Source organism: Vigna radiata, chromosome 8 (assembly GCF_000741045.1).
Source record: "Vigna radiata var. radiata cultivar VC1973A chromosome 8, Vradiata_ver6, whole genome shotgun sequence".
In the NCBI taxonomy this organism is placed as follows: domain Eukaryota; kingdom Viridiplantae; phylum Streptophyta; class Magnoliopsida; order Fabales; family Fabaceae; genus Vigna; species Vigna radiata.
The window spans coordinates 32,426,334-32,449,900 of NC_028358.1; the positions used below are offsets into that span (position 1 = coordinate 32,426,334).

General features: G+C 32.0%; 2 protein-coding genes across 3 annotated transcripts; one reads left to right on the forward strand and one right to left on the reverse strand.

The window, feature by feature from the left end:
• Nucleotides 1–7,026: 7,026 nt before the first annotated feature.
• On the reverse strand, nt 7,027–9,623 carry LOC106772723 (gibberellin receptor GID1C). Its single transcript, XM_022785206.1, has 3 exons — nt 9,269–9,623; nt 7,655–8,708; nt 7,027–7,573 (listed from the first exon to the last, which is right to left on the reverse strand). Exons 1-2 carry the CDS (start codon nt 9,305–9,307, stop codon nt 7,713–7,715), a joined length of 1,035 nt encoding a protein of 344 aa, XP_022640927.1. The 5' UTR covers nt 9,308–9,623; the 3' UTR covers nt 7,027–7,573; nt 7,655–7,712.
• A 4,401-nt stretch (nt 9,624–14,024) lies between these two features.
• LOC106769792 (cyclin-L1-1) lies at nt 14,025–17,899 on the forward strand. Of its 2 annotated transcripts, none has more exons than XM_014655549.2 (9): nt 14,025–14,150; nt 15,026–15,191; nt 15,266–15,347; nt 15,435–15,575; nt 15,809–15,978; nt 16,578–16,848; nt 17,004–17,397; nt 17,481–17,516; nt 17,595–17,899. In XM_014655549.2, exons 2-9 carry the CDS (start codon nt 15,040–15,042, stop codon nt 17,651–17,653), a joined length of 1,305 nt encoding a protein of 434 aa, XP_014511035.1. In that variant the 5' UTR covers nt 14,025–14,150; nt 15,026–15,039; the 3' UTR covers nt 17,654–17,899. The 2 variants fall into 2 exon arrangements, with proteins under 2 accessions (XP_014511035.1, XP_022640928.1); XM_022785207.1 differs by having other exon boundaries at nt 14,055–14,150; nt 14,996–15,191.
• The last annotated feature ends 5,668 nt before the right edge of the window (nt 17,900–23,567 follow it).

Sequence of the window (23,567 nt, forward strand, 5' to 3'; positions counted from 1 at the left end):
AACCTCTTTTTACATAATTTTGGTGACTTAGTACTCACAATTATCTCGAGGTTCACATTGAAAACATTGCCATCACCGGAAATGACCCAGGGAATTCTGTCTATAACAACATCTGACTGACCGTTCAGTTTCAAACCAAGGATTTGACTCTTCTCAAATACTTGTAGCTTGGGTATTGAAGCTGCTCAATCTGCCTCTCCCAAATGCCTTTGACATTTTCTAGGAAACAAGTAGGATTGATTGAAAACCTTGTGACATCTTTGTATATTCCAATGCCATCAAACTACAACTAGGTTAGGGGGACGCATAGAGAGACCCGGGCAGCTATTCATTCGTGATAGGTAGACAAAATATCTTTTGTAGCAAATGTGGTAAATCTAAATTCTGCTTGTGATGCTCGTTGGGATTTCATCGTTCGCACCCTCAAATACATCAAGATTAAAGTGTGAACAAAGGTGATATTAAAGATTGTAAACTGCTACCACACTATTTTGATTGGGCAAGATTTCCATGTGAAAGAAGATCCATATTAGAGTTGTTGTAGGCAAAATTAAAACTGACAGTCAGTTCCAGTAATCAAATTGTTGACATATTCACCAAATCCTTCAAAGGATCTCCCAGGTTGAAATATTTTGATGCATATTATTTATATGCTCAAGCTTGAAAGGGAGTATTCAATATAGCACATGTAAATACTAGTTTTAAACATTTCAATATGTAACATTTGATAAAAGTTAGCATTTATTGAGATAATTGTACAATTATGAAACATTGTCAGTATAAATGTTCATTTGTGGTCGACATTTACACACAATTCTAAAACTTAATATTCAACCCATTTCTTTATGCAAAGCAATTAATAATGTAATAAATATGTAATGAAAGTCCTAACACTCATGCCTTTGACTTATATTTATAGTTCAATACCTTTAAAACTGAATACTAATCTGTTTAAACTAATTAGATGTTTAGCTAATTCTGATTATGACCGATCAATTTCTTCTATATCTGGACGATCGGTCATGCTATTATGGTTAGGACATAGATACCATAAGCCTTAAGCTTAAGTAAAGATCACAAACGAAAAAGGTTTACTACCGATTAAATCTCCCTTGAAAATATGACCATTGACAATGAAATGGTGTGTCACCTCGTAAGTCGTGTCAATGCTTCACGAATCATGATGTTAGCTCTAACACTGAAAGTGTAACACTGTGTATCCTCTACCATTGGTTGGTATAAGATCTGATGCTTGTGAGGATGCCATGTGTCCCCCAAAATTCAAAAAATAAGAACGAGGGGATCCTATCATTTTCACCTTTTTTTCTCACGCATCCATTTCTACATCGAATGGTTCAAATTCTTTCTGTCTCAAGGTAATAATGTATGTCATTAACATCTCCTCTTCAGAAGGTTAATCTATTTGTGTGAGCAAGGCGTATGCGAATGACGTCTTTTCCTCATCATCGCTATTCAAATTGTTATTACGGGATCGAGAGTTGTCCAAGCGGAACTTGACTATAGTAAATAGCGTCACCACACCTGTATAGACTACCAATAAGGTTCCTATCGGGGATGAGAGTCCAGACAAGAATAAGGAAAAGACCACGGAGGAATGGAGTGGCCACACAGTTGGGAAAATTTAAGTTGACATCGTAGCTAAAGGGGACGAGTTGAATCTTCCGAAGGTTCATAGATTTGAACTGGCTCCACATAAGGTTTGCAAGTACACTACTCACTTCAGATGAGGTAATGATATAGTGAACCTCATCGACTGCACTTACGTTCTATGGGATTATGTTGATGATGATGTCGTGCACCTCCGTGTGTGCTGAGGCAACAAATGAGTATGCCACAGTTGAGAGAATTCAAAATTGTACTTATTTTTTTAATTCACTCCTACTTTTTCAATGACCTATTCATGCACATGCCATTCAAGGACTTTCAAGTTGATGTCTTGCGAGAGTTTAACGTCACTCCCACTCAGCTTCATTTGAACACATGGACGGTCATGCAAACGTTTGACATTTTGTGCAAGGCTTTAGGCCTAACTCCTACCCCGACTTTATTTCTCCACCATTATCGCACTTGTCTGATTGCTCAAAAGGGGGTGAGTTTCTTTAATAGGTGAAACTTATCATAACCTTTTCCATCTTTTCACCATTTCTTATAAGGGCTTTAAGGGAGGGTTATCGAATATCATTATTCTGGCCAAGGGCCACAAATTTTTCTATAATGAGAATGATAGATCGAACTTTCCTATGTACTAGACCCAAAATCCTACTTGGTCAGACCCCTAGGAATTTTCAAAGATGACCACTAAAGAATGATCCGCTCTTGGGATTTTGCAGTAGCTTCCCCTTAAACTGCCGATTAGAAAGCTTCTTAAATTTTCCGATCTCGTAATCTTGGCCAAGACGTTTATTGTAAATAATATTTCCATGTATATTAGCTAAATTTTCTTTTGTGTTACATCTATGATGTTCCGCACCAATCTCCAAAACCTTAATTTCTTTAAGAAATTGCTCGATAAGCACTAGATAGGTTCAAGCAATTCCTAGATCGCTCTAGGTGTGTAGGAAGGTCCCTCGAGTAGAGTAGTAGATGAAAGAATGTCGATCACCCTATTGTTGGGGCGATGGGCTCCCTAACGCCCATTCTCAACATTCCTCCCCTCACTATTATCTTTTTTGCTCCTACCAATTGGGAGGAAGAAGCCCATGGAAGGAAGGGCAAAAGGAAGCATGATGAGCAGTTCACTTCCACTTGCTCCCCCAAGCACAACCGTCGAGGTTGGAAGACATTGCCCCTTCTTGTTGATGGATTTTTTGGGACATATTTGTGAATAAGGGATAAAGTCTCATTTCATCTAAGCTTTGAGGAGAAAAAATTGATAAAGGGTTTGTCTGAAGCCAATGTGTTGGCTGCTATAGTGTAATTCAGCATACGCTTGACCGCTTTATGTTAGAGGGTTGCCCCTAATGCCGATCAGTTAGAGGTAGTCTGGTTGGAAAAGGACTTAGTGCACTCTTAAGCAGATCTCGCAACAGCTCAAGGCTAAAAGGGTCTTGACAACCCAACTTGAGTATATCAAGTTTTCCCACATGCAATGTACACAAAAAGAAAAGGACTCGGTCACCAGGGTTGTACCTTGGTTAAAAGAGAGATAAGTTTGTTGATTAAAACTCACCAATTACAGTAGCAGGTTAACGATTTCCTCCTAAGGTAATAGGCCGATAAGCAAGCCTTAGAGGACTATAACAAAAATATAAGTCCTTGGTCGAGGAGCTTGACAAAACTAAGTAGCAAGTCATGGCTCAACACGAGGTCGACTTCTAAAAGTCTTTGTACCAAATAACCTACTTTTATGACGTCCCTCTGAACAAGGGCAAATTTGATGTTCAAATAACCTTTAACGCGGGGAGGCTCATGCACGTTTGGATAGTTCTGATGATGAGGGTTTCATCGAAGATGTTGCCGAGGACACTATTGAAGGTGAAGTCCTTTATCGCCTAACTGATCAAGAAGATGTCATTGAAACACTTGTCTCAATCTTTCTTCTTGACTTGAGATGCCTCATTGCCTAACCTTTCGACGACTCTGAACAATCCTTCCTAACTTGGAGCGAACTTTCCATTTGTTGACTTCTTACAAATATCATTAGTCTTTCTCGACACTAGGTCCTGTTCAGTGAAACTTCATCGTCTAACTGCATAATTATATAGTTGTGCTACCATCCATTTGCATACTTCTACTCGTATTGTTGCCTCTTCCCTCCATTCGGTCATAGTGTCGAGCTCTGGTGTTGATGTCCATGTCTTGGATTTTCCTCTTTGGTGAGGGTTTTCCTACTTCCACTAGGAGCATAGCATCTATGTCGTAAGTCAAGTTAAAGGGAACTTCCCCATCGATCAATGCGGTGTGCATCGGTATGCGATAACACTTGGGAAATATCGTCCACCCAAGCTCATTTTGCATGCCCCAACTTTCTTTTTAACTCGACCACTATGATTTTATTCATGACTTTTGTTTGGTCATTTGTCTGCAGATGCTCTACGAAACTTGTGACATGTTTTATGTCAAACTTTTTATAAAACTCTCTTAGCATAATCATTCGAGACAGTTAATGTTGTAATAATTAACTTATATTTATAGTTTTCTTCATAAACGCTTGATTAGGATTGATTGAATTACGACTCATACCCTTTAAACATGATTAATAAATTTCTCAAACTAATTAGATACTTAACTAATAATTTTCATCGTGACTAATTATGCATCTATTGATACATATATTACATTTTCGTTAGTAAATTTTTTTATTTACACTTTTTATTGCTTAAGATATACAGTTTTTGTAAATAATTATTCTTTAAAATAATTACTTTTTATATAATTAACTTTTTAAGATAAATCTATTTTTAAGAAGCTATTTTCAAAACCAATTTTTTAACCATTATTTTTTGAAACTCAAAACTATAAAATTCTCTTTTCTTAATTTTTAAATAAAAAACAAAAAAAAAATGAAACTCAACTGCTGCGTTAAATTGTACTGTTTAGATTTAAAAAAAAAAAAAAAAAAAAAAAAAAGATCCAAACAATTAGGAGGAATTTTTACTCCTACTAAAACTATTTGGGTGAAAAATACAAAGGATGAATGTAAAATTTTAATTTATGGAGTTTCTAAATAATGTCTTTACTTCATGTTATAATTTTTAGTGCTTCCTTTTAGCGAGAAACAACAATTAGAAATTAAAAAAAAAATGTAAAGAGATTGAAATGAATGGAAATCCATTAAATCTAAGACTAATAAATAACTTTTAAAATCTTCAAAAATAAAAATATCTTATATTCAGAATAATTGATATTCAGTTGGATAATGTGAAAACATTGTCTAATGTAGTTTTGAAAATTATCAATCAACATTTAATTCTCAAACATGTTTATGTGTCGATATTACAAGAAATTTTAAAGAATACTTACTTCAATTATATCAAAATAATTATGATTCAAAATTTATTTAGAAAAACTATCAAATTTACTTCATTTATATCAAAATAATTATGATTCAAAATTTATTTAGAAAAACTATCAAATTAATTATCGTGATCTTAAAATAGACTAACCTTTATTTCAAAATCTTATTCTCTCACATTTTAAAAAATGGATGTCCATAAACTCAAACTAATACTTATTCCAATTTTAACATATTATACTTCATACATACATATATATATATATATATATATATATATATATATATATATATATATATATATATATATATATATATATTAATTCTATCCACAAGATCTTTGCATTAAATTGATGTATAAAGAAGCACATTGATTGGTTCAAATAGTAACCGTTGTTAATTTTTAACCATGTTATTCATGGTTTCTTAAATTTCAAAATGATTATTGGTATCAATATCATAATTTAAAAGATAATTGATATAGAAAGAGGAAAAGAGAATAATTATAATTATAAAAATTAAGGAGTAATTAAATGTATTTTTTACTTTGAATTAATCGTATTAATAATTATGAATTTTTGTTCTTTTTTAATCTTTTCTATAATGAATTTTAAGAGAATAATTTTCTTAATTTAAAATACTTCATAATGAAAGTATTGGTTAAGTAGATTTTTAAAAGAAATTAAAATTTTAAATTATAAAAGTAATTTTATTACTTTATATTATAAACTTAAAAAAGATACAAATAGCTAAATTTTCATGCTATCTTTTTTTCTTACCTTTTTATCTTTCTATTTGTTGATTTTATTGTCTCCCCACCTCTGCCCTAGTTTCTGTCTTTTTTTTTCTCTTTTTTGCATATAAAAAATTAATCACTCTATTTAAACTAATAATTTGAAATTTGAAATATTTCTTTAATTTAATATATACTTGGTACTTATAACACATACCAAAATTTAATTCAATTTAAATCAAACATAACGAATTTATCATATAACTGTTTATAAACTTGTAAATACAGTGCATAGACTTGAAATATTAATGAAATACAACATAGTTGAATTGAAATTTGTAAAATCATTATTTTTTATTAAGAAACACATGCTGACACTTAAATTTGATATATATAATAATTTAATCATATTTATTTTTTTTATTTTAGATTGTAGTGGAAAAGTTATGAATTTTTATTTAAACTTTTTTATAAATATAAAACATTTACATCAACAATGAATAAATAAAATAATTTCAAAAGAATATTTTGAGTGACAGTTAAAAAGTAAATTAACAACAAATAACATTATTAATTATAAATTTTATATATTAGCTTGTTCTGTTCCAACAAGATTCGTTAATTATAAATAAATACAATTTACAGACGGTGGTGTCGAAAACAAAAGTCAATTGTGATTTGATTTTGAATTTAGTTTTAAGTATCTCAATCAAACAATCTCTCTTTATATATATATATATATATATATATATATATATATATATATATATATCATTCATTTCAATTAGTGTGTATATATAAACATTTTATTTATTTATTTTCTGTATATATAGACACATAAATTAAAAAGAAGATATTTTGAAAGACGAAAAATACGAAAAATTATAATTATTGGGATTGCACGAGTGCTTCTTGGGTGATATTCTAATGCTGCCTGCTCTGTACATAATAAAGCCACGAAAGGAAAACCTGGGCCTGTGGGGTACTCTAAAGAAAACAAGAGAACCAAGACTCGAGTGGTAACACGTTTCTGTGGGCCTTTAACTTTCCAAAAGAGACAATTATAATATCTTCTGCCATCAATACTTCAAAATTACTCCTCCTGGAAATTCAGTTTATTTTCATTTAAAAAAGCTTTAATCAATAATTATTTTCAACATTAATCTGGGCCAAACATGCTACAAGACCATTTATTCTGCCTGGACAAAGGAAAATTAGTTGCAGAAACCATATGAGACGGACATTAGTCTATGATGGTTAATAAAGGAAAATTCAGAGACAAAAGCACATGGAAGCAGAATTTTTGACACATAATGCATAAAAAAAAAAAATGAAAAATGTCTATATATACAGAAGCAAACATAATACAAGCCCTAACATTGCGTCGAAAAGACATCCATTTACATTTGCAAAGAGTGTCCATGGTCAAACAAGGACAACCCAAAGACATAGGAATGTAAAATTAGCTATATAGAGAAAAAGTGAACAGTCTTGAAACAAACACTCATATGAAGATAGCATAGATGCAAATAACCTAACAGCACCAACATATCATTCATATTTTCCTATCCGAGTTCCAAAATTAGTTATATATAACACTTGCCAGACAACGACAAGCCCCACCGATTGGCATCAAGGTCACGCCCGGAAATAGAATAACACGCCTTCCTCTCCTTTTTGGCTGGAAGTCAGAGTGGGTAATCACAACTTTAGTGGTTCCCATAAACATGGCCAGAGCTCCCCTTGTCCTAAAAGCCTTTCACCTATCCGCAGCACCCAATTTCCTGATTATGTGCTTCGGAAAATCATCACAGCTATATGCTGATTACACCCATCTCACGACACATTTAGTAGCATACAAGTACCTAATCACGGGAGCAAAGTCCTACAGTAAAGGACCCAAAAGGTAAAAAAAAAAAAAAAAAAAAAAAAGTTTAGTAGCATACCTATTTTCTACACAATCTTCTAACGTCCACTAGTGTATTATAGCAAAAGTTAAGCCTATCAACAGTCAGGGCTGACAAAATATTTTATCTCGTCCATAACAGAAGAGAAGTGCTCATTATTTGGCAGCAAGTAAAACCCAATGGTTGCTTGCTCCAGGAATAGCAATTTCACTTCCTGGCCAGCCTTCTCAAGCCCTTTGGCATAACCCAGTTGCCAGTCCTGAACAAGGTCTAAACCAGCAACCACTACAAGGCTCTTGGGAAAGACAGTCCCTTCAAGGCTTTGCCCCTTTGGCCCAAACGGGTTACATGCAGGATGGTCTCTATCTTCCCCTTCAGGAAGAAAAGCCCTCCAATACCAGTCTCGATCCTTCACTCTTACAAAATATCTCCCATCTAAACGCTTCTCCGAGTCGGTTCTTTCCTGCCCACCAAACAATGGGTTGAGCAGAACATTCCCAAACAATTCAATTCCGGACTCCACAGCTTTGAGAGCAACATGGTGCACAATGTTCCCACCCGAGCTATCCCCAGCCATGTAGATATGAACTTTCTTATCTTTCCGACTCTGAAGCCAAGATCTAGAGCTAACCCACTTAAGAGCTGTCCACCCATCATCGTAAGCACAGGGATACCTATTCTCAGGTGCACGCCTATAGTTCACAGACACCACAACGGCCTTACAGATACCAACCAGGCGACGACATAGCGTATCATATATGGCACTATTGGCTGAAGAATGAGCAAAACTTCCACCATGGAAGAATATGATGACAGGAACAACCTCAGAGCTCACAGGTTTCTCAAGCTCAAGAATGCTCACTGGACGCTCTTCTCCCTCAGCAGGACGATAGATTCGCGTAAGGAGATTGGTTTCACGGTCAACAATGACATCAAAAGAGAACACTCCATCCACGGGGTTCGCATTTGCCGGAACTTTCCGATCAAGGAACTCTGCTAAGTCCCGGTTGAAAGTGCCATCCGGACGACGAAGAAGATTGTATGCCAACTTGAAATTTGAGATCAAAACCCACATATTCAGCGGAACCACCATCTACACCAATTTTATTTCAATTTTAAAAAAATAAAATAAAAGGATAATGATAATAAGAAGAAGAAAATAATTTAAACCGAGGATAATTAGAAACGGAGAATAAATCCAATAAATCCCATAATTTTGGGAAAACCGATGAATCCAACTTCCCAAATCAGCACATTGAATGACAAACCCTAAACAGTGAAACCGCGTTAGGTGGAACAAGGAACTGATCCAACCAAAACCGGAAATTATTACACAAACAGAACAAACCACAACCTACTCTTCCACGAAACGAAAACATGTCGAAACTAAAAACCCAAAACGATGAGAAAGAATCAGCGATACGAGAGTGATTATTAATTTAATAAAGCTATACAGCCAAAAGAAAATAGGAAAAAAAAAAGGAAAGCATAGAGTAGAAAGAAAAAGAAAAACAGAACAAAAGAAAAAAGAAAGAGAAAAAATCAGAAGCGAAAGAAGAAAGATTGGCATGAGGAAAGATGGTAGGGTTGAAGAACTGGAAATTGTATGAGAAAAAAATGGAATCGAAAAGATAACAGAGAGAAGGGGCATACCTTAGAATCGTTGGGGTTGAGTTCGTTGGTCCCAGCCATTGAAGCGATCCTGTATTCCGATTACAGATCCGCGAGGAAGGTGAGTGGAGAATCAGAAAAGGCGTGGAGGAGGGAAATCCATAAAGCAGAAGAATCGCGTTATGTGAGATGGAGGAAAAAGGGTTGTTTGTTTGTTAATTTATGATGAGAGTGGGGATTGCAGGGTGATGAGTTGAGAGAGTGGGAGAGAAAGAGGAATAGGATGGTGAAGGATAAGAAACGGTGCGCACTGTAGAAAATGCTAAAGTGGCACAGTGGGAAGGGCCAATGGGAGGAAGGAAAGGCCCAAATAGAACTATTGGGTGGGGCCCAGTGGCGAATCGCTTTCTCCAATTACTGGTTTTTGTTTTGGGTCGTGAAATTGAAATGTGTGATAAAAATGGAAAGAAGGGGAGAGACAAAAAAGAGGGTGAATCAGTTCCTGGAAGGTGACGTGGCACTTGAAGACAGACATCCCCGTTTGTTTGCGTTCGGAATTCCACTTCCACAATTTTGGCATCATAATAATTCTGTCAAGTGTCAACTACTAAATGCTGCACTCTACTGTCTACCACTAATCAATATCAATAATTCACTTTCTTCTTCTTCCTTCTTCCACTAATCATTTTTAATTAAATTAATCCCTTTTAGTACATAACACTCACACACTTGGGTTATGACCAGGTCAAATCTTACTTCAAAAAATGACGCATTAGCTAACTTTAACTTATACTATGACCAAGTCAAGGTCAGCTTCAAAGGAAAATGACACATCATTCATTACTCCATTCCTCCTTCATCAACTCATAATTTATCACTCAATGTGTTTCATCTGCAGGATCATAACATCTTGAATTACTTCCCACATTTATAGTACATATTTACTATTCAACTAACAATCAAAAAAATTATTTATTATTTCATTACTTTTCGAATAACCATTTATAAAATATTCACAAATATTTTCAAATTCATAACTTCATAAAATAATTATTTTATATTTTTAATGGATACTTTCCCATAATATAATACACATTATAAACATATATTTTTATTATCTTTATTCATAAATTATTATGAAATTATATATATATATATATATATATATATATATATATATATATATATTCTCATTTAAAACATATAAAACTTATAAATATTTATTCAACTTATTTTTAATATTATTCTTATATATTATTGATTTTATCCCGATCTTATCTATCTTGAGTGTAGATATTGTGAACAGGTAACAAGATCTTAACGATATTTTGATTGTTTCTTTTATTTAAAGAGGATTTCTTTATTGATCAGAAGAAAATATCCACTTCCAAATATTCTTTGACGCTCAAGTCATTAAAAAAGTTAAGATAGATTATACGAGAGTGATTATCAAGTATTGAGTTGAAGTGAATATCCCTTTAGGTTACTGTTATATTTATAGGATTAACATGGATTGTGCACTTATGTCCCTATTAGAATAAACTTACTTGAGAGAATAATAAAGTATAATAAATAATAAATAGGAGTAAATAATAACTAATATTCCTAACTATTGAGATTTGGTTATAATATGTAAATATGACCTAAAAAGTTATAGGTTTGGGCTATTTCATAACGAACAATTTAAAATAGGCTTATTGGGTCATGCACTTAATAAGTCTTTTAGGCCAGGTAGGAACATAAGTCTCCATAGTTTCAAGAGTTTGGTTTAGGTTGAGTTGTATGACTTGCAAATGGGTAGGCCATTTTACCGAGTTCATAGTTAAGTCATTTGGCCATGTTTTAAAGGTGGATTGACCTCGAGGTCGAGTTTATGAGATAATTAAGGTATTTTGTTGTGCTTTGCAAGTGGATTGACCTTGGGATCGAGTTCTAATATATAATCTGGCCTAGGAATTGAGCTCTCTTTAGGTTTTTAGGTAATTCTGGCCTTGTGGTTGAGCTTTTATCTAGGTTTCAAAGTAATTTTAGCCTCGTGGTTGAGCTCTTATCTGAGATTCAAAATGATTTTGGTCTTGTGGTCGAGCTTTATCCAGTCTCAATAATTTTGGCCTCGTGGTCGAGCTTTAACTAGCCTCAAAATAATTTTGGCCTCGTGGTCGAGCTCTACCAAGCTTCAAAGTAATTCCAGCCTCGTGGTTGAGCTCTCTCAAAGCTTAAAGTGGTATGTCATTGAGGTTGAGCTCTCTCTGATTTTAAAGTAGTATGACCCCGAGGCCGAGCTCTCTCTAAACTTAAAGTAATATGACATCCGGTCGAGTTTTCTTTGAGCTTAAACTAATATGAAGCTCTCTTTAAGCTTAAAGTAATATGTCCTAGAGGTCGAACTCTATTTAAGCTTAAAGTAATATGGCCTTCGGGTCAAACTTTCTCTAAGTTTAAATTAATATGGCATCGGGATCAAATCTTTTTAAGCTTAAGGTATAATTGAGCTTTAGAGTACAAATATTCAATATAACATTATATCATAATAAAATATTAAACACGAGTATCAATATAACACTTTCTTCAAAGTCATTTCAAAACTTAGATCATAAATGATCATGCTAACACGAGTAATTATCAGTAATCATAGACTATCTTTACACAAGATGATGGTGATAATGAAAAATGTGGAGTCAATATAAAGTTTTACCTAGACCCCACGTACCAATTATCTTACCCATATATTTAGTGTGGAAATATGGTAAAATCCTAAAGGTACTCTGACAATTGCTTTTTGTTTGGAGAGAACCTCCTCATTGATGAGAGGAGAAAATTCATCTACAAAAACTTTTCGATGCTTAAGTCAATAAAAAGTTAAAATCTATTATATAATAATGTGAAGTGAGTATCCTTAAATGTTACTATTATATTTATAGAATCAATATGATATATTTTCTTAGTAAAATAATACTTACCTATGATAAATTATAATAAAAGAGTACATAATAACTACCATGTAAATTACTAAAAATTAGTTATAATACCAAAATATCACGTAAATATATGTAGGTTTGATTGTTTTATAATAAGGAACCTTAAATAATCTTACTCAATGGTAGATTTAATATGTGTTTTTAATTTAATAAGAATAATTATAATTTGTTTTCTTTCAAAACTCGAAACCTTCTCCTAAAAAACTCATTTTTTTTAAAGTCTCATACTTTTAGTCCCAACTTTACTCCCAAAATTATTGTCTAAATACGGTAAGAAAAAAAAATTTAAAATATCTACAATCAAATACGCATTGTAGCGATAAAATGTTTATAATATAATATCTTTTCGATATAAGTTTTGATAATGATGAGTTTAGCAGAAAAGAATTTAGTTATTTTTTACATTATATTTAAACTGTTTTTCAACAGAACGTTTTTAGTTAATCCATCATGAACTATTTTTTTTTATATTAATTTTTCAACTATGTTTAGTCCAATTTTTATGATTCACATAGACTGACAACTAGATCGTGTTCTGATCATATATTTTAATTTATCTCTGTAATATAGAAGGAAACATATGTTTATTTATATATTTTATTATTATTTATAATTATTTTTATTTAAATAAAATTAAAATTTCATATTCATAGTAAATCTATTATTTTATTTAAAATTTTAAAAATAATAAACATTCAAGATATCATAAAATATATCCCAGATATTTATAATTAATATCTTATTCTCATATTCTATTACATTTTTAAGAAGATATATTATGATATTTAGATATATGTAATATATCATGAAACAATAATTAATTATATAATATTTTTATTAATATAATATTTGACTATTTTTAAATATGAGATAAGAAACATCTATCTGAAAAAATATACACTAAATTTTCACATAAAATACAATTCTCATTCAATATAGTTTACATATTAAACATTTATTCTTTTTCACAAAACTTGTTTCCCTCAGTCACATACTCTACTACTCGTCCAATTTAATAAAAACATATACTCTTTTTAATATTAAAAATCAAATACACATAATAGGAATAAAATGTTTATTATATAATAATTTTTAGATATAATATAAGCTTTTGAGAATGGTAAGTTTAGATTTAAAAGAGAAGTAATTTAATTATATTTCAAACTATGCTCATTTTGAAATGTTTTTTAATAGAAAGTTTTTAATTAATCTACAGTGAACTAATTTTTTCTTTAATTTATCAACCTTTACCCATTCCCTTATGTTATAAAGGGATAACTATATAGTTGGATGGATAGTTTTTGATCATAGGTTTTAACTTGTCACAAAAACAATTCTTTAGTGTGTATGGAAAAATTCTTAATGTTTATTTATATGATTTATTATTTTTATTGAAATAAAATTAAAAAAATCATATTCATAGTAAGTTTACTTTATTTTCTGTTTTAAATTTTTAAAATATTAAATATTTAGACATATAATAATCAAAGCTAAAAAATGCAGATATATTAAGAAGTTAGTTGAATTAATATAATTTTGCTATTATGACATATTATCACTTTGACTTTTAAATTTAGTTTGACATGTATTTATTTTAAATTATTATTATATTATTTAAATTAAATTATATATTATATTGTTTTTTACTCTTTTAAATAATATTAATTTCTGTTTTATATTATTATATAGAAATAAATATAAAATTGACAATTAGAAGTAAACTTAATAAGATACACTAAAATAGACCGATAAAAAAAAAGTTTGGGCTTGGCCAGAAAATAATATTTAGGTCCGCTCTAATGGTTCAATTGGGCCTCTTATAAAACAGCATAAAATCAGAAATCCTTTTGTTTTTGTGAGTCTCCTTTGTTCGACTACCTCGTTCCCTTTGGTGTGCTGTGTTTGGGTTTGACGCTGTTTTCTGTTATTGTTGTTTGAATGCAGAGGTATTTGCTTCTAATTTCATTTCGCATTCTTTTATAAAACCTGTTAAAATTCACCTAGATTTTCTTCTTGTTCATCTTTTTCCCCTTTTTGTTTGTGAGTAATGCTAACCTAGCATACTCAATTTGGATGATGGAGTGGGGTTTCGGGGTATGACGGAGTAGTATTGCGTAAATAATATATCTACTCTGCATAGGATCAAAATAATCATGATGTCCTTCCCTTGAAACTTTCCTATTGGAACCATGTGCTGTGTGAATTTGCATTTAACCATTATTCAATTGAAATTATGTGTTATCGTTTCTTCTCTTGCCCATTAAAAAAATCGTTTTATTTATCATATTCTTATTCATTTATCAGAATATTTACATCTGATTTGCTTGCAATTATGTGTTAAGGGTTCGGCATATGGATGCCCTTCCAGAGAAAAAATGGATCTTTATTTTTGCTTTTCTTTTTCTTTGTTATCTCTATTACATAAAATGGCTGCCAATAAACCCATATACAAGATTTTAGTTTTAGATTTTTCTTTCTCACTTTTCTCACCTATAAACCCTTCTCTCTACCCTAAAGAAAAACCATAATCCCTACATAGTTAAAATGATATTTTTTTAGGTTAGTTAGAGTATACTTTTTATGCCATAATATTATGCTGTGTGTTAGTTATAGACATGTTTTTATGAGTGTTCATAATGTTTTCATTGTTGCATGTTACTTCTTTAAAATTAAATACTCATCCTATAACTGATTGACCATGATGTAATGACTAGTCTACTTTAAAAACCATCACTGTAATAGTGTAATGCTCCTTGTTAGCTTCTGGATTCATTTAAAGTTTTGGCAGCAGAGATCAAAACTGTTCCTGTTCTTATCTCAGGACAAAAAAGAGCAATGATATACACAGCAATTGACACGTTCTACCTTACGGAAGAGCAGTTAGCAAACTCACCTTCTAGAAAAGATGGCATAGATGAAGCCACCGAGACCACCCTTAGAATCTATGGCTGTGATCTTGTTCAAGAAAGTGGCATTTTGCTCAGATTGTATCCTTTTGATTGTGTTCATTTTCATTTTGCTGCCATGGTTGTTCCAAATTGTTACCTTAATTCTTAGAAAGGCCACAAGCAGTCATGGCTACTGGGCAGGTTCTATTTCATCGGTTCTATTGCAAGAAGTCGTTTGCACGGTTCAATGTTAAGGTCATTATTATCTTGTGATATATTATCTTCTTTGTTTTTTTTTTTCTTTACTTTGTGAATTATTATGCTCATAGTGTTTCTTTGCAGAAAGTTGCTGCAAGCTGTGTATGGTTGGCTTCAAAACTGGAGGAAAATCCTAGAAAAGCCAGACAAGTAATTATTGTTTTTCACAGGATGGAGTGCAGGAGGGAGAACTTTCCTATGGAACATTTAGACTTGTATTCTAAGGTCAGAAGCTTCTAATTTTCAGTTTTCTTACAAAGACTTACTATTTGTTCCAATCCTCAAAGCTTGAACTTGCATAAAAGTGGAATTCCATTTTTTGGTGATAATTTTATGTGATTTGAGCATCAAAAACACACTTATTTAATGAGGATCCAAACACATTCTATGAAATTCATTTCAACAATTCTAGTTATTTCATATTTTGAATGTTTTCTATATTCTTTCTTCATGAACAGAAATATGTTGATCTGAAAATGGAGTTGAGTAGAACAGAAAGACATATTTTGAAAGAGATGGGGTTCATTTGTCATGTTGAACATCCCCACAAGTTTATATCAAATTATCTCGCTACCCTTGAAACACCTCCAGAATTGAGGCAAGAAGCTTGGAATCTGGCTAATGATAGGTACAAATTGCATATATTATTTTTATTTTGCAGCTCGTTTATGTGCTTGTCCATACATTTACTGTCATTTATTCCCTTTCACAAAATTCCTGAATTATAATGTATCTTTTGTTCTGTTCAACCCTGGGAGGTCTGTTCCTACAGTTTATTGCTGTGATTCCAGTTTGGACCTTTTTAGTAGGGTGATTGTACTTGTGCAGTTTAAAGGATTTAATTGTGCCTGGGTGAAATTAAAATAGTTGTGGTTATAAAAATGAACATATGTTTTAAGAAAGTCTAGACAGAGGAATGCCTAAGGTGTGACACTAATTCGGTATAAATATTTGTCATACTTGTTTAACTATTAAATCCATTTAGTTGCATTTGTTGTCACATGATCAGGTCTTTTGAAGGATATAATAACTGTTGGAACTTATCATGTGAACATTCGATCCAAAATTCAAGCATAATTTGTAGTGAAGTAAAATGTTTCTTTAATACTCGCTTGTCTCACTGCATTTCACTGCTATTTCGATGATGACTTTTATTCGCAATCTTTTACAAGAACATTATGTTTGCTGTCTCGTGTTTTCTGCTTAGTTGACACTTTTTTCTTGCAGTTTGAGAACTACATTGTGTGTTCGATTTAAGAGTGAGGTGGTGGCTTGTGGAGTTGTATATGCTGCTGCTCGGAGGTTCCATGTACCCCTCCCTGAGAACCCACCATGGTGGAAGGCATTTGATGGGGAGAAATCTGGGATTGATGAAGTCTGCAGGGTTCTGGCTCATCTTTATAGCCTTCCAAAGGCACAATATATACCAGTCTGCAAAGACGGGGATTTTACATTCTCCAACAAATCAGTGGAATCAAAGTCTCAATCAACACCAAAGGTGATACCCTCTCTTCATCCTCATTTACACTGTAACTTGCCATATCATTATATTAGCATCTCTTGTCTGTTGAGACAAATTTTCAAACCTGCATTGTTCACAATCTTTTCTAGCGATGTGGCAATAACATATTTTATATCACTGACAATTTGTAGGATGTTCTACAACATAGTCCACCAGCTGATACTGACACCTCTATGCCAAAGGGTCCTCAAGGAGAAGCTAACATTGAATCCATTGGTGGCAAGGATGCTATGGTTAAGGTAGCCATTGATAAACTGAAAGATTCTAAAAGGTCTGATGATGAATCGAAAGGCATGTCTACGGACGGAGAGACAAAAGAGGAACACATGCTGAAGTCCAAGTCTGAGCGTAAAACTGAGGTCATTGGTGAGACACGCAGGGACAGGGATAGGGACCGAGATAGGGACAGGGAAAGAGACAGAGATAGGGACAGGGACAGAACAAAATCCAGAGATAGGGATCGAGGAAGGGATTCAGACAAAGAACGAGAGGGTCACCGTTCTAGGGAGAGAGCAAAGGACTCAGGTGTCTTTATAGATTTCTTGTATTAGTGTTTTTGTTTTTTGTTTTGTCTTCTGTTAAATTTTTTATTTTTGTATTGGATGCAGGACATTCAGAGAAGTCAAAACGCCATTCATCACACGGTATAATTCTGTACTGATGGTGTTTTGCATTGGTCTTCCTTTAGCCTTGAATCTTCTGAACATATTTCAATTTTACAGATCGGGATTACCACGGTTCTTACTCATCAAGGGAGAAAGATCGACATAGACATCATTGACATTATTTTTCTTACTTGTTGAGGGGAAAGATCGACCTACGTTGACATTATTTAGAACATCTTCGAAGATTAAGTGCTTGGATAACGTCGGGATTGCTGTCAATACTATGTATTTACGTAAACATTATGTCTAAATGTTTGTAGTCATTTGTACGTGTATAAACACTTATGTATAATTGATTTTAGTCCAACAGTTAAATCATTTGTATAAGTTGAATGTATTTTTGACCGGTTCTGAATTAGTCATTGGAATAAGTTAAAATTAATAGATAAATGGTTATAATTTTGTAAGTTTTTTACGTAATATTTTATACTATTTATATAAATATTCTTCATAAGATAAATTTAAATAAATTGTGTTAAAGTAAGAGTTAATGATGTTATTTTATGTTATGTAGTCACAATCACATTTATGTCAAATTGAGGTTTCAAATAAGATAATTTTATATATTTGCAATGAATACACTTTTTTTTTAAATTTGGATGTAAAATTTAAATTTTCTCAAATACATTTATGTTGAAATACTAATTTGAATTATTTTTACACATTTTTTTAAACTAAATGTATTATTATATTTAAAGTTTGAAAACCAAAACATATTTCAAATTACATTTCGGATTGGGATTACTGTAGTTAGTCTTACTCAAGGGAAAATGTATTTAAAATATCTTTGAAAAGTTACCTACCTAAGCATGTAATTTGATTTTATGATTAATGATCTGTATCTTATTTCAAACTATATCTTATTTCAAATTATTTTGGAATAAAAAATATATTATTTTAAACTACATTTTAATTAAAATGTCATTACGGAATATAGTTTATTTATAATTTTTATGTCTTATTTGATGTAATAATTGTTGGTTGCTTTTATTATTTTCAAAATATTAGGCTATTTACATCTATCTAATGTAAATAGAAAAAATTGTAGGAAGGTATCTTTTGTAACATGAGGTAAAGGAGAGATTTGAATAAAATTTTAAATCTTTGCAATAGTTATTAAACACTTAGGTAACTAAAATTGCTTTTATAGAAAACCTTTGAAAAATTAAAGCAATAACACACTTATTTTTATATTTGTTTGCTCTAAATTAAGATTTCCTTTAAACACTCTTAAAGAGTTTCACTAATCAGAAAGGATTACTACGAGTTTAACCATATCTAGTATACAACCAATTCAACTGGTTAGGATGAGTATAACCAGTCTTGGTATGAACTAATCTCTAATCGACTACACTGTTTAACTCCACTCAGTTAAACTTACAAGTATTTTATTTCACTTTTTAAAGAAAACAACATTGTTTTATAGATTATAATAATAAAATATGTAATTCTCATATAGAGGATTTAAAATCAATACAAAGAAATTCTGAAAACTTGTAAAGAATTTTTTCTTTTTCAAACAAAAAATGTTAAACGATGTAAGCTTTATAGAGAATAGCAGCATGAGCGTATGCACATATAATTCTTTATTCTAAGTTCTTGATTCTTCTCTTCATAACAGTCTTCTTTATATAGGCTTCTTTGAAAAAAATCTGTTACTCAGAACTTTTGACTTCACGTAGAGATGTAGCCTTTTGTACTAGGTCAGAAGCTATGTTGCGTCTTGTAAAGGTAATTGTGCCATGTATGGAAGAGACATGTAGAAAGAATGAAGAAAACATTCCTTGAATATCTTCATTCTCTAAACGTTCTTTTGATTTCGTTGCAGGATTTTTAATAAAGTGTATTGATATGATCTGCACAGAAAAAGAGAGCACAACAAACCTACAAAAGAATACTACAACGTACATTTAATAAAGTGTTAGATGATCCTAATCATTTAGGAGTTATGTGTGTACTATTGTTTAGGAGTTATTTGTTTGAGTAACTTATAACGTTTAGGATATTTTAAATATAGCATTTAGCGCTTGCATTTAACATCCTTGATGATTCACATTATTAGACTCTATGTTAAACTTCAAAACTAGGTTTGCTTAGACGATTCTATCTTAACCCGTAGCGTTTAGACGATCTGGTCTTAATATGTAGCTTTTAGATGATCTTTGTCTTAACAATCTTTTCCTTTTTTATGTTTAACAAATATTTATACTAACACAAAATTGGTATAAGAGATTTTGGTAGACGTTATAGAGTTGTTCAGAGTATATATAAATTCATTCAATTTTATCATGCTAGTCGTTTAATTATCTTTTTGTGAAATAATTTTCATGTATATCAGAAAGGATGGATATTTATCTAGCTTTCTTTACATAGCATTAGACCGTATGGATATATCAGAGTATTGAATATAACTGAGCTTTATATGCATAGTATTACAATGTTTATTCAATATCAAACATAGCTCATGTTTTAACGAAGAATTAGGCTATCCTAGTTGTAGACATTATACCATGTACTATTGTTTAAATGTTGTATGTTTGAGTAACTTATAAGGTTTAAGATATTTTAAATATAACGTTTAGTGCTCATGTTTAATATCCTAAACGATTCATGTTATTAGACACTACTTTGTTTAGATACTTTGTTAAACTTTAAAACTATGTTTGCTTAGAGATCCTACTTAACTCGTAATGTTTAGACCATCTTGTCTTAACACATAGTATTCAAACGATCATTGTCTTTAATATTTTTTATTCTTTAAATCATTATTTATATCTAATGAATAACTTAAATTGTTATATAGATATTCTCTAACCCTTGACAATTTTAGAAGAGTTAATATAATTTAATTTAGGGTTGCAGATAAAAAGTAACAAGAAATAGAAAAGAAGATAATTTGAAATGATTGTGAGAAATATTATCCACATAAATAGTGTGTAAAATACGCATTAAAATTTAATAAGAAAATATTAAAAAACCTAACTAATATAATCGAGAGACTAAGCTTTATTTTATTTTTTTAATTTCTATGTTCTAGTTTATATTATAAGAATAAATGGTTTTCAATTTTGATTAATGGTGTTTGTGAAAATTTAAATGTCTTTTCTTTTACTAATAAACAACTTACTAAAAAATTGTCTTAGGTCATAAGAGTGTCTTTGATACCATTATTATAGAATACATGAGATAAAGACTTAATACTTTAATCATTACAATCTGCATTGCTTAAATTTAGTTTCTGTAGTTTTTTAATTAATGAAATTCGGTTAAATAATTTATAGTTATTCTGACTTTTTAATATAGCAATGTCGTTTCATCGAAATCACATTACGATGGGTTAAAATAATCATTAATGCAGAATCGACCTTTAATGTTACCTCTTAGACATCAGTTAAGAGGTGGCACAACGTATATTAATGAACAGTGGCATTTTCATAAATAAGTTGGTCATATAGACGTCAGTTAGGAGGGTTCCGACGTCTATAGACGTCGGGACCCTCCTAACTGAAGTCTATATACCTGCCAGATAGGTAAATAATCATTAATTTTAGCCATATAGACGTTAGTTAGGACGAGTCCCGACGTCTATAATATTATAGACATCGGGGCCCCTCCTAACTGACGTCTATATATAGGTCTGCCAGGTAGGTGAATAGTCATTATTTTCCATCATATAGATGTCGGACCCGCCACCCCGACGTCTATATCCGATTATAGACATCAAGGCCCCTAGTAACTGACGTCTATATGCCCCGCGAATATTAATTTTTAAATCATAAAGACGTCATATTAGTGAGGGCCCGACATCTCTACTATCATAGATGTCGGTCCCCTACAACACCTGATGTCTATAGGATCTTATACTAAAACATGAACCCACGAGCAGTTACGCTCACTATTTCATCGTCTTCCTCGCGTTTTCTCTCTTCGCCATTGCAATTCCAGGTTCGTTTTCTCTCTTTTGGACCGTTTAAATTTACTTTTACTCCGGTTAAATTACTTTTTGGTGAAATATCTTCCATTTGAACTGATTAAAATTCGTTTTCGTTGCATTTTGGTGCAGTTTATAGCGTGTTCTTAGACGACGTTTTTGACCCTTTTTAGCCTACGTTTTTGGGCGTCCAGTCCTCCATTTCCCTCTATTGCTTTTTTAATCCGCTAAAAAGGTTAGCTTCTTTGTTGAAAACTTTTATTGTATGCGTGTTATTGTCTTTTGTGTATGCATGTTATTGGCTTTTGTGTTTGCATGTTTTTGAGTTTTAGGTATGCATATTGGCTTTTGAATATACATGTGATAAAGTTTAGTTGTGTTATTATAATTGGCATGTTAGATTATAAATATCAAATCATTGAGTGAAACTTAGTTCCTGTTTGAAATTTAACACAAACGATTAATCTTTTAATCGTTTGTATTAAATTTTGAATTGTCCAATTGGACAGTTTTGAAAAATTATTTTTCATAAATTTGTTATAACATGTACGTTAGAGTTTATGCATAAGATTGATAAAATTTTGGTTCAGTATTTGTGTTGTTCTCCGGATGCATATTTGCTTATGGTCATCCTTGACTACTCTCATTTCGTGTATTTCGGAGACCAATGCGAAATGCTGTCAAAATCTTATCAAATTTATGATGTAGACTTCTTTGCATGTGTCTTAGCAATTTATGAAATATAATTTTTCTGAATGAGTTTGAAGAGAAGCTGCAATCCATGACGCAGGGTTCCATGGGGTTACCCATTGAAGCTCCCACACCACCTCGTGTCAGCACTAGAGGATCATGCTCTGCTGTAGAACCTACTGAGTACAGTGGTCAGTATGAGTTGTTGGTTGATGGGGATCCCCCAGCATTGTGGCTGTCGGACGAGTACTTAAGGGAGGCCAGACTATTCATGGTGTTCCCATATTACCACAACACGTGCAAGTCACGATTGACGAGGTTCAGGATCCCCAAGCTCAGGTGCCTGTACCTACTCCAGAAATTCAGTTTGTGGGGGAGGCCATAGGAACTTTCATAGTCTGGCCTAAAGCATTGATCATGACACACACTGTTACACCATATGTATAATATTTTTATCATTAGTATTTGTATGTTAAATTTAACAATATTTATAGATAACTTTGAAATTCTTATCTTTAGTTCGCACATCCTCAGAAGCAGCCGATGCATGAGGCAGTCATAACTGAAGATGATGACACAACTGAAGCGGAGGATGATCCTCTATCAAAACTAATGTCAAGACTACCTAGGTTCAAGAGAGGAGCAATAGAAATATACTGGGATTTCAGAGTATTTGGTTTCCCCGCCCATCTGCCAGTATATATCACATTCAATGATGTATTGAAGATCATTGCGGGAGACAAGATGTTGAATATTTCCATCCTTCAACTATGGTGCATGTAAGATAGTTAATTTTGTCTTCCATGTTAGTTTTATTTAGATTCCTAGTTTCTAACAACTTAACTTTGTTGTTTTAGGTACATGCACACAGTCATTGTAGACCAAGGTTGGTCTTCCATGTACGGATTTGTTGAACCTCAGACCATTTAACCTTCTGGTAACACAATTGAAAGCAAACATATTATTTGCAAACATGGATGGCTGAGTCAAACAGAGACGTATACTTTGTGTCATACATTGATGGGTATGTTTTGTTTTATGTAAAAGTTCATTAAAGTTTACTTAATTAGTTTACTAACTATTTATTATTCATGATAGGTCTCACTGGCAACTGATGGTCATCATTCCCAGACAATGTAAAATTATATGGTTTTGTTCGATGCACAAGAAGATGAAAAATGACTTGAGAAGCATGCTTAAAGGGTAAGTGTTTCTCCAAAAATGACTTTGAATTTCATGTTCACCTTAAATTTTTATGTTAAATATTAATACCAATCTAAATAGAGTTATGGGTAAATCCCGAGGCCAATTGGTTCAAGTTTTGTATCCAAAGGTTGTAAGTCATTTATAATTCTAATTCATTTTCTATGTTATTGAATGATCTAAATTCTTGACTATTTAGTTTGTCA